Source organism: Primulina eburnea, chromosome 2, assembly GCF_022965805.1.
Source record: "Primulina eburnea isolate SZY01 chromosome 2, ASM2296580v1, whole genome shotgun sequence".
Lineage (NCBI taxonomy): Eukaryota > Viridiplantae > Streptophyta > Magnoliopsida > Lamiales > Gesneriaceae > Primulina > Primulina eburnea.
The window spans coordinates 43270410-43284563 of NC_133102.1; the positions used below are offsets into that span (position 1 = coordinate 43270410).

The window sequence follows — 14154 nt, forward strand, 5'->3', positions numbered from 1 at the left end:
GAGTCAACTCATTATGAGACTGTTTCACAAGAGACCTACTATTCGTACCGAAAAGCTTGGGATTACGTATCTAAGATGCATGAAGTGATTAATGAAATAAGGTTGGATTTGAAAATATTGAATTTCGAAGGACCTAAACATGATCCAAATCAAAATAAATAAAATGGCAAGGAAGAAAATCACTCTTGCATGCTTATACATACAAAGTATAAAAAAGAAAGGCATTGTTTAAGAAATGGATTGGAAGAAGTGGTTGATAAAAGAAGGAATAAAATGTTTTACGTGCATGGAGGTCGCACGGACGTTGTATCATCATTGCCGTGCCTATTAAGAGGCAAATTAATTCAATGACTCAGGCCTATTTCTTTTTTGAACCCAAAATTTTTTTAAAAAATTATTATATATAATACTAGTTATTAGATAGCCCTAAACTAAATATTTATTAAATGGAACTTGCTTAGGCGATTTATTCCACAATCTTCCCCAATATTCATATGCAGACAAGCTTTAATCGACTCTATTGAAAGACCCGCGAGGAACTGTAAGTCTATTTTCTTGTATTTGCTTTGTTCGGGCTTCTAATTTTTTATTGTAGTTTTTTACTTTCTTCGGGGCTTTATGTGGTATCTATAATATACGCTTTTTGACTGAAATTTTGGTGGATGTAATGTTTATCCGGTTTTCAAATGCTCATATTTCTTATAAAATCTTGTTGACTGTCTCGGTCACAGTAACAAGTGCAGAGCGAAGTTTCTCAAAGATAAAGCTCATCAAAACTTTTCTCCGATCAACCATATCACGAGAAAGATTGAATGGATGCTATCGATTGAGAAAGAAATTACTGAACAACTTGATTATACAGACTTGATTAGTAGTGTGCAATGTACCATCATTTATATATACGTATATTTATTTGTTTGTGTTATAGTTTTTTTGAAGATTAGAAACGTGTCTAGCCAATTACAACTTATTAAGAGAAAACAGGCATACGGTTTTAGTTTCCAACCCAAGACCGTAACGAAGGACCTACCTTGTGCAAAAACACCAAACGAACGAATGGCACTACAATGCAGCCTTCTTCACATTGCCAACGTCGATTCAATTTCCATTCCTCGAAGAACCCAATCACGGACCTCATTTTCAGCGCCATGGGAATAACAAATTCCTCCGAATGTCGTACGCCGAAGGCGTTCTCCTTCGTGGCGGGGAGGCTTCAGCCTCGGAGTAGACTTGGGATTTTCCCGAACCGGACTGGCACTTGGCAAAGGCTTCTCGATTCGCCCTTTGACGGTATTCTCACATTCTTTGTGTTTTGGCGTGTATTGGCGAGATGGGCTCATTCCATTTTTGTTCAGGTTTTGGAGTTGAGAGGGCAAAAGCTTGAGCTCCGGCTTCTTAATATTGCTGAAATACAGGTCACGGTTTAAAGGATTTTTCTTCAAATTTCTTTTTTCTGGGATTTTCAATTTTCTGTTTTGTTTTGTTTGAGTTTGCCTTTGTTAATGGTGCCCAATGTTATGAAGAATTTAGTGTTGTAAAGATGTTTCTTTTATGCGTATTTTTTAGGAAGTTGATGAGTTTATATTGGGGATTCCTAAGTCAGGTGATGGCAAGGAGACGGAACAATCAAATAAGGTTCGTAGTGTCGCTGGTAGGCTCGCAGTTCGAGCAGCAGAAAGGTATATTATTATTTTTTTGTTTGCGGCACGCACGGTAATTATCAAATGACAGAGTTTTAGAAGGCGCTGAGATTATGCTGCGACATAGAGATTCAACTGGGGGTGTGGTTATTGTTAAGAACAGCGACAAACTTATGGTTTTTGAGAAGTTTCACATGAAATTTAATGTTTTATAGATTCAAGGAGCCGAGCCCCCTCACCTGTTTAAGTCCCTCTCCTGACTTGACATGTATGTATAGATTTGAGCACAACCACTTTCAAATTGCAGAGTTTTTGAGGTGATATTTAACTCTGTAGAGTTAACATGGCTGATATTTTGGAATTAAAAAATGAATTTTTTGATTATTACTTACACACTTCAATCACGTTACTGCCCTCTGCACTGCTTTTGTATCTCTGACATCATCTCAAGTCATCCTATTTAGAGCATTGTTATATCGACCATAAGCCTCGATTTTGTATCAGGGGGTGGAGAGTATACCTTCAGGATGAGCATGGAACATCAATCGGGGCTATTGATCATATGATTGCCCAGTAATTTACCTCTTCATCTTGGTATCTTCCATACTTTTTTGCCAAGATGGGTTGAATGGGTTTTTTCTTTGGTAGAGAAGTTACTTTGCAAGAGGTGATGGCAAACTTGAGTAAACCTCAACCTATAACTTTCAAAGTTATGTGCCTGCTTTGTCTTAAAAAAGGCTTATGTGGTGTGTTGACACCGATAAGATTATCATAAGAAAACTTTTTCAAGTAAAATAGTATCTTCTCTCATAATAAATACATTTTGTTTCTCTCTTGAGTTTCAAGAATCTGTGCTAGATTTTTCATTATATATATATTTTTAAGAGAACTAAAAGTTGCATCTACTAAATTAGTCAACTATTTTCTATTTGCAATTTTATTATTAAGCGAAGAGATGCTCAACGCACTCTGAATTTAGCCTACATGCACCTCATTGAGGTGGAACCGAAGAAGATTAAAAATGGAGAGCGACTAACATTTCCAAGTACAAAGTGGGATTGGCAAAGAAGTGCGCCTTCAAGTCGAATTTATGTTGGATGTTTCTAATTGAGGTTTTTTGGTCACCTTGGAAATCTTTACTTTTTTACTCCATATAAAATTTGGATGACAGCATATCTTATTATTTGTCTTGAAATATTAGGGGTCTCAGTAAATCTGCTCGTCAGGGGAACATCGATGCCTATGCTGCTGTGGTAAGCAGTAGACAAAATCATTTGCTTTTCAGTATTGTTTCATCTATATTTGTCCTTGATTGCTTCATATATGTTTCAGTTACAATACGGTTATTTGTTTAGTTTATTTCCTTTAACTGAGTAACTAACTATAACTAGTAAATATGGCATACAAAATTTGTGTGTGAAATGTGTTTTATAAATTGATTTTTTTTTATTTTGCGGAATACATTGAATAAATTCAACATATCAAGCTTCTGTTAATGTTATGTGGATAATGGTTTAGGAGAGAAAAATACTACGAATTCATCATTTTGTATCATAATGAGAAGGATGAAATTGAAATAGACAATTAGTGTCCTAAAGTTGGTTTCTCGGACTGTGTCATCGCTGAATAAATAGTATAGATTATCTTGATTATACTTGGATCATACTAAGTTGGCACACAAGTTGACTAAATTTGAATATTGTTCTACGCGAGGTTTACACAATTAATTATGGTGTTACTCAACTTCGCCCGATTTATCAATTACTATACTGGAATCTGATTCATGTAAGCTTTGAATTGTTTGAGTTGAAGCTAGAAAACTCGAATTGCTTGAAATGTGGAAATGATTACCCCTCTCAAGTATTTAATATGATGAGTTGTTGAAACAATAATTGTAAAATTATTCGGGATACATTAGTAATTTAAACAATATTGAAAAGTAAAATAAATTAATCAATGTGAGTTGAGGTCAATGAGCAAGTGAACGTCGGTGGAGATAACTTGAGCTCATAATCAAATTGTCAATCTCGATCCAAAACAAGTGTTGAAGATTTTGTATATCTTAGATAAGATAATTAGAATATTTATTTCAGTTAAACTTTAAATTTAGAATATATATGTTAGATATGGTAGAGATAAGGATCTAGGTTTTCTTGATATATTGATCCATTTAAATTCAATGATAATAAGAATTTTATTGCACCAAACTACATGGTATCAGAGATTAGGAACAAACCCTAGCCGCCATGACTAAATACGGCCGTATGGCCTCGTCGTCGGAGTCCGAGAAGCCACCATCAGCTCCGCCGCTTTCAACCATGCCCGATCTTGCTCCACTTCAATCCATCACGTGCCACAAACTCAATGGCCAGAATTACTTACAATGGCCCCAGTCCGTCATGATGTTTATATGCGGCAATGGAAAGGATGATCTCATCTCTGGCTCCTCCAAACGACCGGCCATGACGGATGGAAAATTTAAATCCTGAAACGCCGAGAATAGTATGCTCATATCTTGGCTTATCAATTCCATGGTCCCAAACATTGGAGATAATTCCTCCTATATTCTTCTGCCAAAGAAATATGGGATGGAGTACGGGATACGTACTCTGCCCGGGACAGCACGTCTGAATTATTCAGTGTGTAAAACAGCCTTTATGACGTTCCCCAAGGTGAGGACACGGTCACAACTTATTTCACCGCGGTCACGAAACTCTGGCAGTAGTTAGATCTGTTGGAATCACATGACTGGAAGTGTGCATTGGATGGATGAAGCACAATTCAGGGAATTGTGGAGACCAAACGTGTATTCAAATTCCTTCTCGGTCTTGATACATCTCTCGATGAAGTACGTGGCCGTATCTTGGCCACTAAACCGCTGCCAGGACTCTGTGCTGCCTTTTCCGAGGTTCGCCATGAGGAAAGTCGTCGAAAGTTGATGCTAAGCTCTTCCCGCTTGCCTCACAGCGCTGCTTCTGCCCTTGCGACTGCTCGACCATCGTTTCCTTCCGTCTCCGACAGTGGTATACGCCATTTGCCACATGCGATATCCACAACCAGTTCTCATGTACGGAATGGTCGCCTATGGTGTGACAAATGCAAGAAACCTAACCATACATAGGACACTTGTTGGCACATCCATGGCAAACAGGCAGATTGGAAACCAAATAGGGAACGCCGTTCATATTCAGCTACTGTCGACGTTGATTCTCCAGTCTCGCAACAACCTTTCACCCAACAGCAGCTTGATGCTCTACAACGCCTGTTCAGCCAGATGTCTGCTCAATCCATGACCCCTTTGAGTACGGGCAATGCAGCAAACCAAGGTGATTTTTCCATCGCACTTGCCTCGAATCGGGATTTGTTTTCTATATGGATCGTGGACTTGGGCACCTATGATCATATGACAGGTAGTCTTTCAATCTTTAGCTCCTACAAGCCATGTGCGGACTCTCGTTCAGTTCGAGTTGCTAATGGTTCCAGTTCAAAGATCTTGGGTGTTGGTTCTGTACAACTTTCCCGTGACATTTGCTTACACTATGTGCTCTTCGTTCCTGATCTTACTGTTATTTTACCATCTGTGAGCAAGATTAACGTCGCCCTCCACCGCACTACTAAATTTTCTGTTAGTTCTTGTCTCTTTCACAGGAAATGACATCGGGAAGACGATTGGCAGTGCTGAACTATGTGGTGGATTGTTTCTCTTGCAAATGGAGCCAACCTTCATGACTGCACCATTTAGTATCCCAAGACCGCCTTTTCTAATTTCTTGTTATACTTTTAATTCCAACAAAGAGATTGATGTTCTTTTATGGCACTATAGACTAGGTCATCCAAACTCTCTGTACTTAACAAAATTATTTCCATTCCTATTTTTAAATCATCTTTACTTCAACGTGATGTCTGATCTGTTGATATACGCTCTACTTCAGGTTATCATTCATTGTTATGGGGTAAGTAACCTTGTGACTTGGAGACGTAAGAAACAATCAGCTGTGGCCATAAGCAGTGTAGAAGCAGAATTCAGAGCTTTGTCCAATGGGATTTGTGAAGGCATGTGGCTTAAAACGCTACTCTATGAATTGAAGATAGGAAATAGTCATCCGACATAGATGATGTGCGACAACCAAGCGGTGGCCTTAAATATTGCCAAGAATCCAGTTCATCGTGATTGAACCAAGCACGTGGAAATCGACAGACACTTCATAAGTGAAAAGATTGAGAAAAAAATAGTCGATCTCCACTATGTTCTCTCACATATGCAGCTGGCAGATATTTTGACAAGGCACTCCATCGACCGCACTTTGAAGAATTAAAGGCCAAGCTTGCCATGATAAACATATACCACCAAGCTTGAGGGGGGGGGAGTGTTGGAAGATTTTGTATATCTTAGATAAGATAATTAGGATATTTCTTTAAGTTAAACTTCAAATTTAGAATAGATATATTCGATATGATAGAGATAAGGACCTAGGTTTTCTTTATATATATTGATTCATGTACATTTAATGATAATAAGAATTTAATTCCACCAAACTACAAGTTCTCAAGCTCGTGTCAACTTTATAAGGCGCAGCTCGTTTACATCTCTACATGAAATGCACGCATATATTGAATGAGATAGCTATTTTGTTGTTGCACATTAGATGGTACAGTTATGAAGGGGCGCCCTATTAGCATTTGATCAAATCCGTTTCCTTTTCTTTGATTGCAGAAGGTGCTTGAGAGATATTTTTCAGATTCAGGATATGGAATTGAGCTTGTTGTTCCGAAGCAGGTTGAACTTTTTGACAAGCTGTGGAAAGGTCCCCCAAAGGACTTGGATTTTTTCCCAGAGGAATAAAATCAACCTGCTTCAGAAAGGCCCCATAAAATAGAAGAGAAGAGTAGAACGATTACACTATATTCGGGAGTCCGTAAAATCTATTGCCTATTTATTTTTTGAATATTCTTATTCAATTCTTCTACCGGGTTTTATTTCATTTTTTGGTACGTTTGGTTTACTGCTTAAATAAAATTCATTCAAACTTGGAATTAATGGAGTATGTTACTAAAAAGTTTTATTGAAAACTTATCGAGATCCAAGTCTTTTCCAGAGTGCAGCTGCGGACATACGTCATTTTATACATATAAACAATAAAACAATAAGGCTTTTACCTTCTTGTGATATGAATCATTTAGAAAGACCATGAACTCTGTCAAACAAGCAGTTATATTACATGTATTTCGCAACCAAACAAAAACTGATGCACACGAAAATTAACACTCAACTTGAACACGATTATTTCACTTCAGAGAATGCACATCTCAACAAATAATGTAATTGTAAAAAGAATGACCCCTTCTGCACAAAAGATCTAAAACTTCACTGCTTTCTTGATTGTCTTGATAGACGATTTAATGAAGCTGTTCCTGGCAGAAGCATAGAATTCACAGTCATTATCATCAAGCACGGAAGGTTTCTTTCCAATGCAATCCACTCTCTTCTTCATGCCTTCCAAGATCAAAGATGGAGAAGATGGAATTCTTCGAAATGCCCTCTTACTGTCTGATCTTGAAAGTGTGCTTTCCGTAGCATTCTTCTTTCCCTTTCTTTTATTCTCTTCACCTTCATCACTTTCTACATCTCCTTTACCAGTGGAAACCGATTCTTTTGCTTTATTTCTCTCTTCCTCTATACGGTAAGGAGGGTTTTTAAAGAGAGTGTTGTCACCTATGTTCCTAGAAAAAATGTCATCCTTTTCCATGTCTTCTTTATCTTTACGTGACGACATCGAGTTCCTAGCTTCTTCTGTTTCAGTGACACCACCTTTTGAAATATCAGCCTCCCTTTTCTCTGAAACTAATTGTGGGACTATTACCAATGCATTGGTTCTCGGGAATTCAGATTTGCCAATATGTGGAGAATCAAAGTCAGCATCACCTTCTGTTGTGTTCTTCTCTAGCAGAAACTGCAGCCATTTATCTATATTACCTTTTCCACGTAGTTTTCTCGCCTCTTCATCCTCGTCTTCTTTTGGTTCATGATAATCGGGAAACTGAATATTTGGTAAATTTGTCCCACTATCTAGCATCTCCAACTTTTCATCGTCCCCTTCTTCAGTTTTGCTGCCATTCTCTTCATTGTTATCTCTGTAAGGCTTCAATATTTTAATATCGTTAACAATCTCTTCTGTTCCTTCAAGTTCTTCTTTATGTCGTTCTTCGCCGAGCAGTGAACTCACTTCTGAAGCTCTCTGCTCCTCTTCCAGGAACTTCCTTAATTCCTTTCGTAAAGTGGCAGCAGACTTTACTTCTGGTGAACAACGGAGAGCCTGCTCGACCTCTTTTCTCAAGAAAGTATTATTCATCCGAGTCTCTTTTTGCGGCAGGTTTGGCTCGTTTCCTGTCAAAAACCGTACAATATTGTTATCATGATCTTCATACATTCTTGACCTTTTCCGTGTCTGCTCCCAATCGGGCTGCAGCTGTTTCTCTAGCTCATCTCTTTGTTCATATTTCCTGTGAAGTTCTCTCTCAGCAGAATCACAAATTGCTTTCTGTGCCTCGAGTCTAGCTAAAAGAGCACTGCTTGCTGCTTGATTCAACCTCACTTGTTCTTTGTAAACTACACTCCTACAGAAAAAAACAATTGATTTATAATTCAAAATCTAGAAGGTAACACCTTCAAGTTACACCTTACATTTATGCTCCTAAAAGAACATAAACCTCAGAGGAGGTCAATGTAAGGTTAGAATATCTTCAATATGCTGTGTTGTAGATATATTCAAACATCGAGGGCAGTTTTTGTAATCATGCCAAATTTCAATACCCATAGATTTTGTAATGTACGACCCTTATTTATAACAATCTTACTGGTGCATGGCATCTCGAATCATCTTCTCCAACATCACCCTGTGGGAAGATTGCGCCTCGGCTACACGTCTGCATTTCTCAGCCCTCCTTTTTCTCTTCATCAGCACCAACTCAAGGTCTCGTATTGAAGCCTTCTCTTCTTCGGTCTTTCTCTGAAGTTCATTTACTTCATCATCTAACTTCTGTATTTCTGCTTGCATTTTTGCAGTTGCTTCTCTCTGTTTCAAAGAATCTCTTGCTGTAACAATGGCTTGATATGGGTTGCTCACCATTAATGGATCTTCATTTTCTTTCGAGCCGTATGGTTTTACTTTCCTCATAGCTGCCACAAGCGGAAAAAACTACGTGAAACGAAACAAAAGTGGAACGCCATTTTGTACATTTATCAGATCATAATCCACAGACCTATTATGGGAGTACTTGATCGTGGCCTTCTGTTGGAATCTAGAGATTTCAGAGCATTGTCAAATGACTCTCTTCGGGAGAGAACTACTGCTGCTGGAGCCAGGCCTAATTTTCCTTTAGTTTCGGCAAAATGTTGTGGAAAAGAGTGAGATTCAACAGTCTGAGTGGCATTCATTTCTTCACTTTCACCTTCTGAAAACAACCAAGAAAATGCTCTTTTCCTGTAAACATGAAATATGAGCTCATAACACCGGGACAAACCCCTTTCCACTCGTATTCAAGTCACATTTACCAACCTGAAATCTGATCTGGATGAAGCAAAAATGGACAAGAACTGGTTAATAGATATGCCCAATTGAAAATCCCACCAAGGAATGAGATACTCCAGCTTGTTATCCTTTCCCTTGCATACTTGCCATTGTAGTATTCTGAGGTTGCTAGGAACAGTCAATCCTCCTCCTGTACGATGAGAATTTTATTTTACGTCAGCGTACTAATTGTCTGAAATTTACTTCACAATTTCAAGAATATTGAATTTGTAGAACCAACTAAAATGGCATTCATAAATATCCAAACGAGCCCATGGATATAATATTATAAATGCATGTTTACATTTGTTGAACAGATTTAAGCTTCATGAATTTAAAATCAACCTGCTAAATCCATCATGTATGTTTAGATACTAGAAAAAGTTGAGAACTTTCGTCCGAATTCCTTCAAGAAGTAGTCGTTTAAATTCATTGTATTTCACAATCTACAAGTTTAAATTTCATTGTGAAATCAAAATGAACCGATCCAAAAGTAAATAGACTTCGAGCAAACAAAAAGTACTTGAGCAAGGAAACCAATGATCAATCTCCCATGCCAAAGGGGAAGCAGGATCAGCATGGTAGTACAAAACATTCCCGTATGGATCAACTCGGATTATTTCTGGATCAAATCCAGCATTCCTGGAATTATAAATGGTATGTTAATGGTGGGATTTTTTTGAATTCATTAATATTTCTTAATTTCTCTAAAAGAAATAGATTCAATAAATTGAAAAATGGTTTACCCGAGATGATTGAGCTGTTTCCACAGAAGAGACACAAAAATCTTGGGCTTCGTTGTTGGTTTTGCTTGGTGATCTATGATTGGGAACATCTCTTCCAATTCCTTTACTCTTGATTCCTGCAATCACCATGAATCTCAACAAAACATCCAGCAAAATCCACCGTTACTTGGAAATATTTTTCAGATCTTTCAGTCGCGAATTCAATCGAGTATGCTCCACAAAACCGAAAAGAAAAGTCGTGAAAATCTACCAACTTGAGAAGGCTAATCATCAAAGAAGATAGACAACATACCAATGCGAACATAACTTATAAAGTTTTCAACTTTATAAAATTATTACACACCAAACCATATGAGTATCTACGGATTTGAAGGATACGACGTCAAAAGATTTCAAATTCACAATTCTTAACCCATTGCATTTATTAAGACATTTTTAACCCTTTCCTGAAAATATTGCAGCGATCCTCAAACTCAAATTCTTCCATCCAATCACAACCTAAAAAGTTACAATCTTGTTTCTTACTAAAAAAAAGTAATCTTTCTCTCCAATTAAAACCTGGGTTTCATTTTATTCAAAATGAAAAACCTGGATTTCATTAGAAATTAAACAACAGAGAGAGAAAAAAAAACCATTTAACCAGCTACCTCTTGCTGCACCAAAGCGTACGGAGTAAAAGTGAAAGGAGGGCCATTGCTATACGGCCCGAAACTCCGATCCCGACATAGTTTCGCATAGGCTCTTGGGTAGCCCACGCCTTGATCTACTGCCATCTCTTCTTCCGTAAACACCATATCCATGGCAGCCATTTCTGAAATCTGGATTCTTCTTGTCAAAATTTTTTCAGAACTGAAAACAAAGGATTTTTGCCTGCTATAAACAGAGGCGAAAAGCTGTGATCTTTGAGTGTGTTGATGAAGCAGAGTGACAAGTTAACGGTTGTTTTTTCTTTCTTAAATGATTTTTTCAAATGCATAACGGCTACATGCGCTGACCCACACCCACCAAATAACTCGCCGCTAGTTTATCATTAAAGTCTTCGTGGAACGGAATGACCCTTTTGTCCTTGACAGAATGACATTATTGATTATATTTTTAGAGTAGGTCTCTCGTGATATGCTCTCACGAATTTTTATCTGTGAGACGAGTCAACTCTACCGTTATTCACAATAAAAAGTAATACTCTTAGCATAAAAAGTAATAATTTTTCATAGAAGACCCAAATAAGAGATATGTCTCACAAAATACGACCCGTGAGACCGTCTTATATAAGTTTTTGCCTTATTTTTTTTATTATTATTATCATCATCTCATTTTAAAGAGTAGGTAGGCAATGAAAACTCATAGTCTTAACCAAATCAAGGTGAGTATAAATAAAAATCAAGGTTTGAATTCGCGTCGAATTAGATCCCTATTTTACTTATTTTTTGTTTTTTTACTTCTTCTGCATCACCTTCCCAAAAAAGAAGTAAAATCTGACGAATAAAGTTATGGTTAACTAAAAAGACTTTAGCATTATTTGTTTATATATAGGACCGAGCGCTTGCAGCTTTACCAAAAGTTATAGTTGATGGTAATAATGCAATTCAAATCTTTTAAACTGTACATCAGCTCAAGTATCACAGTTCGATCGCTCTACCAAGCAAGGACAATTATTGCACCCAACAATCTTCTTCCCAATAATTGCACTATTTGCAATCAACAGAAATCGAACACATGACCTTGGCTCTGATACTAATTGTAGGACCGAGCGTTTGTCGCTTTACCAAAAGCTATAGCTGGAGGTAAAGTGCAACTCAAATCTTTTAAACTGTACAGCAGCTCAAACACCACGGTTCGATCGCTCTACCGAACAGGAACAATCAGTACACCCAACATTAGCAAGCATCCATTATTTTTGTCCACAAGCTCAGCCGGTATTGAATATTCGAATCGAACTCGAGTAGTGTTATACTTAATCTTGCTTTAAGCTATTTCAATATTTCAAGAAGGTAATAGCTCCACTAGAACACAATTTTCATGAGTGTCAGATGTGTTATATAATATGTTGGTAAAGAGTTCGGAGACTCAGTTATTGTAGTGTGATATCCTCTCATAACCGGTTTGTACGGGAGAATTTTCATACAAGATGATACTCAATTTTACAATCTGCTATACTCCAAGATCGAGGCTGTGTACACTTTGTGTTCTTCGGCCAATTTTACGACTGTCAAAATTTTTGTGTTTGGATAGAAGGATTTGATTTCAAAACCACAACTCAGATACATGGTATCTATTTGGTTTACAATTAGAACGAAAGATTTGAAATCTCAAACGTTAATTAAATATTTTTTTATGCTTCAATTTTGATTCTACTTATCGAACCAGTCATTTCAAATCAATATATTCAAATGTTTTGATTTAAAATATTCCCACAAATCTAAATCCATCCAAAGACAGATATAATCTTTTGGAATAGGTAATTAAACAGTGTATCCAATTTCAATTAATGCTACAGTCTCACTTGTCAAAGGGAGGGTTTGAATATTCCATGATAGTTTCTGGATGCCATTGAAATATATAATTAGATTATTCTTTAAAATTGATTTGTTTTACGCTTTAATTAATACCAAAGTCAAGATTATATATTCCATTCTCATTAGTTGTAAATATTACAATTATTGAGAAACAATAATTTATCACGGATAAAATAACAATTTTTTGGATTTATTGTATATTTTAAAATATTTAAATTGAATAATTATGATCCATAATTTTTTGTATAAACTGAAAAAATGTTCGATTTCGCAGTATTTCTTTTGATGTTATAATCAAGTTATATTCAATTTGTTTGAAAATATGCAGACTAACCCCATACATCTTTGATTTTTTGGACTTCTAGAGTACTTTGTTCATGTAAATTCTATACAAATTTTTTTTATTATAAATGATTTAGGCAATTGAAATTTCAAGAATAATGGCTTTATTTTGACCAATTCGTACCATTGAATTTTTTTACCGGAGACCCATCTAGAAGCAAATATCAAATAAGTGTAATAACAATATAATAAAAGGGTAAAACTCTGATTTTTATTTTTACAATATGAAAAAATTTATACATTTATTTAATATAGAAATAAATAAAGCCGAGTGGTTCAAATCACTCATTTTGTTTGACTTCAAACGCAAGTAAAAATCATCACCCCCTCCTGTTTTTGTTTTTTTGGGGAGCTCTTCGCCTTATTCATATGTAGATAAATTTAGATAGAAAAAAAAATTCGTTGCCAAACCAATAAATAATATTTTACACCGCCAAACAATTTCATAATATATATATATATATATATATATATATATATATATATATATATATATATATATATATATATATATATATATTTAAAAAACACTATCAGACACCAATCATCACCCCCGAGTTACCGTTGTCGGAGCTCCGAAAAATTTCTGGCCACCTTCGACAACCCTAATAAGTAATAAGAGGTTTTATGTAGTTCTTGTGGAGCTTCCAATTAGCTTATGTGAGTTGTAACGATGTGTTTTCGAAATATAAAAACACATATTCTCTACGATGATATTTTATGCTTTAGAACTATTATTATTTCAATATTGTAAAAACTTATTTAGGAAAAAAGTTGATCCAAACCATCAAAATTCATGAGGTCCATAAATTTTTTTATAATATATTTAATTTTATTTTCTAGAAAAAAAATTGTATACTTCCCCCGAATATTTTAAAGTATATAATATACGACTACGAATTGAAATGGAAATTGTGGAGTACATAGCTCTAGGACTCCTAATAAGGCCAAGGCCAAACCAATGAAGCTGGATCATGTCTCTTAACTGTCTTCAAGAGTTAAAATCACTTCACCGCCACACACCAAAAATGTTTGCTTATCGCACTTTTAAAATTCATTTCCCAAGCAAACAATTGGATTGAAGATATTTTGATGTTTGGCCGTGAAGGGATCATGTCATGTAAATATTATTATGAGTCGATTTTATAATACAGATATATACTGCGATCCAATTTATGATTTTTTAAGTAAAAAATATTATTTTAGTGATACATTTTTGTATAGATATAAATATGTGAGATTATGGATGTCATAGATATAAATATATGAGATTAGGGATGTCGATGGAACTGGATGAGGGCGGGTTTGCCATCCCCTCTCCGTCATCCATGTCTCTGAATTC

General features: G+C 36.1%; 2 protein-coding genes across 2 annotated transcripts; one reads left to right on the forward strand and one right to left on the reverse strand.

The window, feature by feature from the left end:
- Window positions 1–1161: 1161 nt before the first annotated feature.
- Window positions 1162–6678, forward strand: LOC140824343 (uncharacterized; the record flags this gene model as incomplete). Its single annotated transcript, XM_073185944.1, has 6 exons — window positions 1162–1290; window positions 1356–1415; window positions 1567–1679; window positions 2145–2213; window positions 2842–2893; window positions 6355–6678. Coding segments are annotated over 6 exons (552 nt in total), but the record flags the coding sequence as incomplete, so codon positions are not given.
- A 118-nt stretch (window positions 6679–6796) lies between these two features.
- LOC140823402 (uncharacterized) lies at window positions 6797–10880 on the reverse strand. The gene is made up of 7 exons (XM_073184732.1): window positions 10602–10880; window positions 9955–10070; window positions 9732–9850; window positions 9197–9359; window positions 8901–9121; window positions 8496–8817; window positions 6797–8255 (listed from the first exon to the last, which is right to left on the reverse strand). Exons 1-7 carry the CDS (start codon window positions 10761–10763, stop codon window positions 6998–7000), a joined length of 2361 nt encoding a protein of 786 aa, XP_073040833.1. The 5' UTR covers window positions 10764–10880; the 3' UTR covers window positions 6797–6997.
- Between the last annotated feature and the right edge of the window lie 3274 nt (window positions 10881–14154).

Excerpts from the sequence above, each read along its gene's own strand:
- LOC140823402 (XM_073184732.1), bottom strand. The coding sequence starts at position 10,763 with ATGGCTGCCATGGATATGGTGTTTACGGAAGAAGAGATGGCAGTAGAT. Across the intron at positions 9,360-9,731 it reads TCATTGGTTTCCTTGCTCAA|GAGGAGGATTGACTGTTCCT; the intron begins GTACTTTTTGTT and ends CTCATCGTACAG. Across the intron at positions 9,122-9,196 it reads TCATCCAGATCAGATTTCAG|GAAAAGAGCATTTTCTTGGT; the intron begins GTTGGTAAATGT and ends TCATGTTTACAG.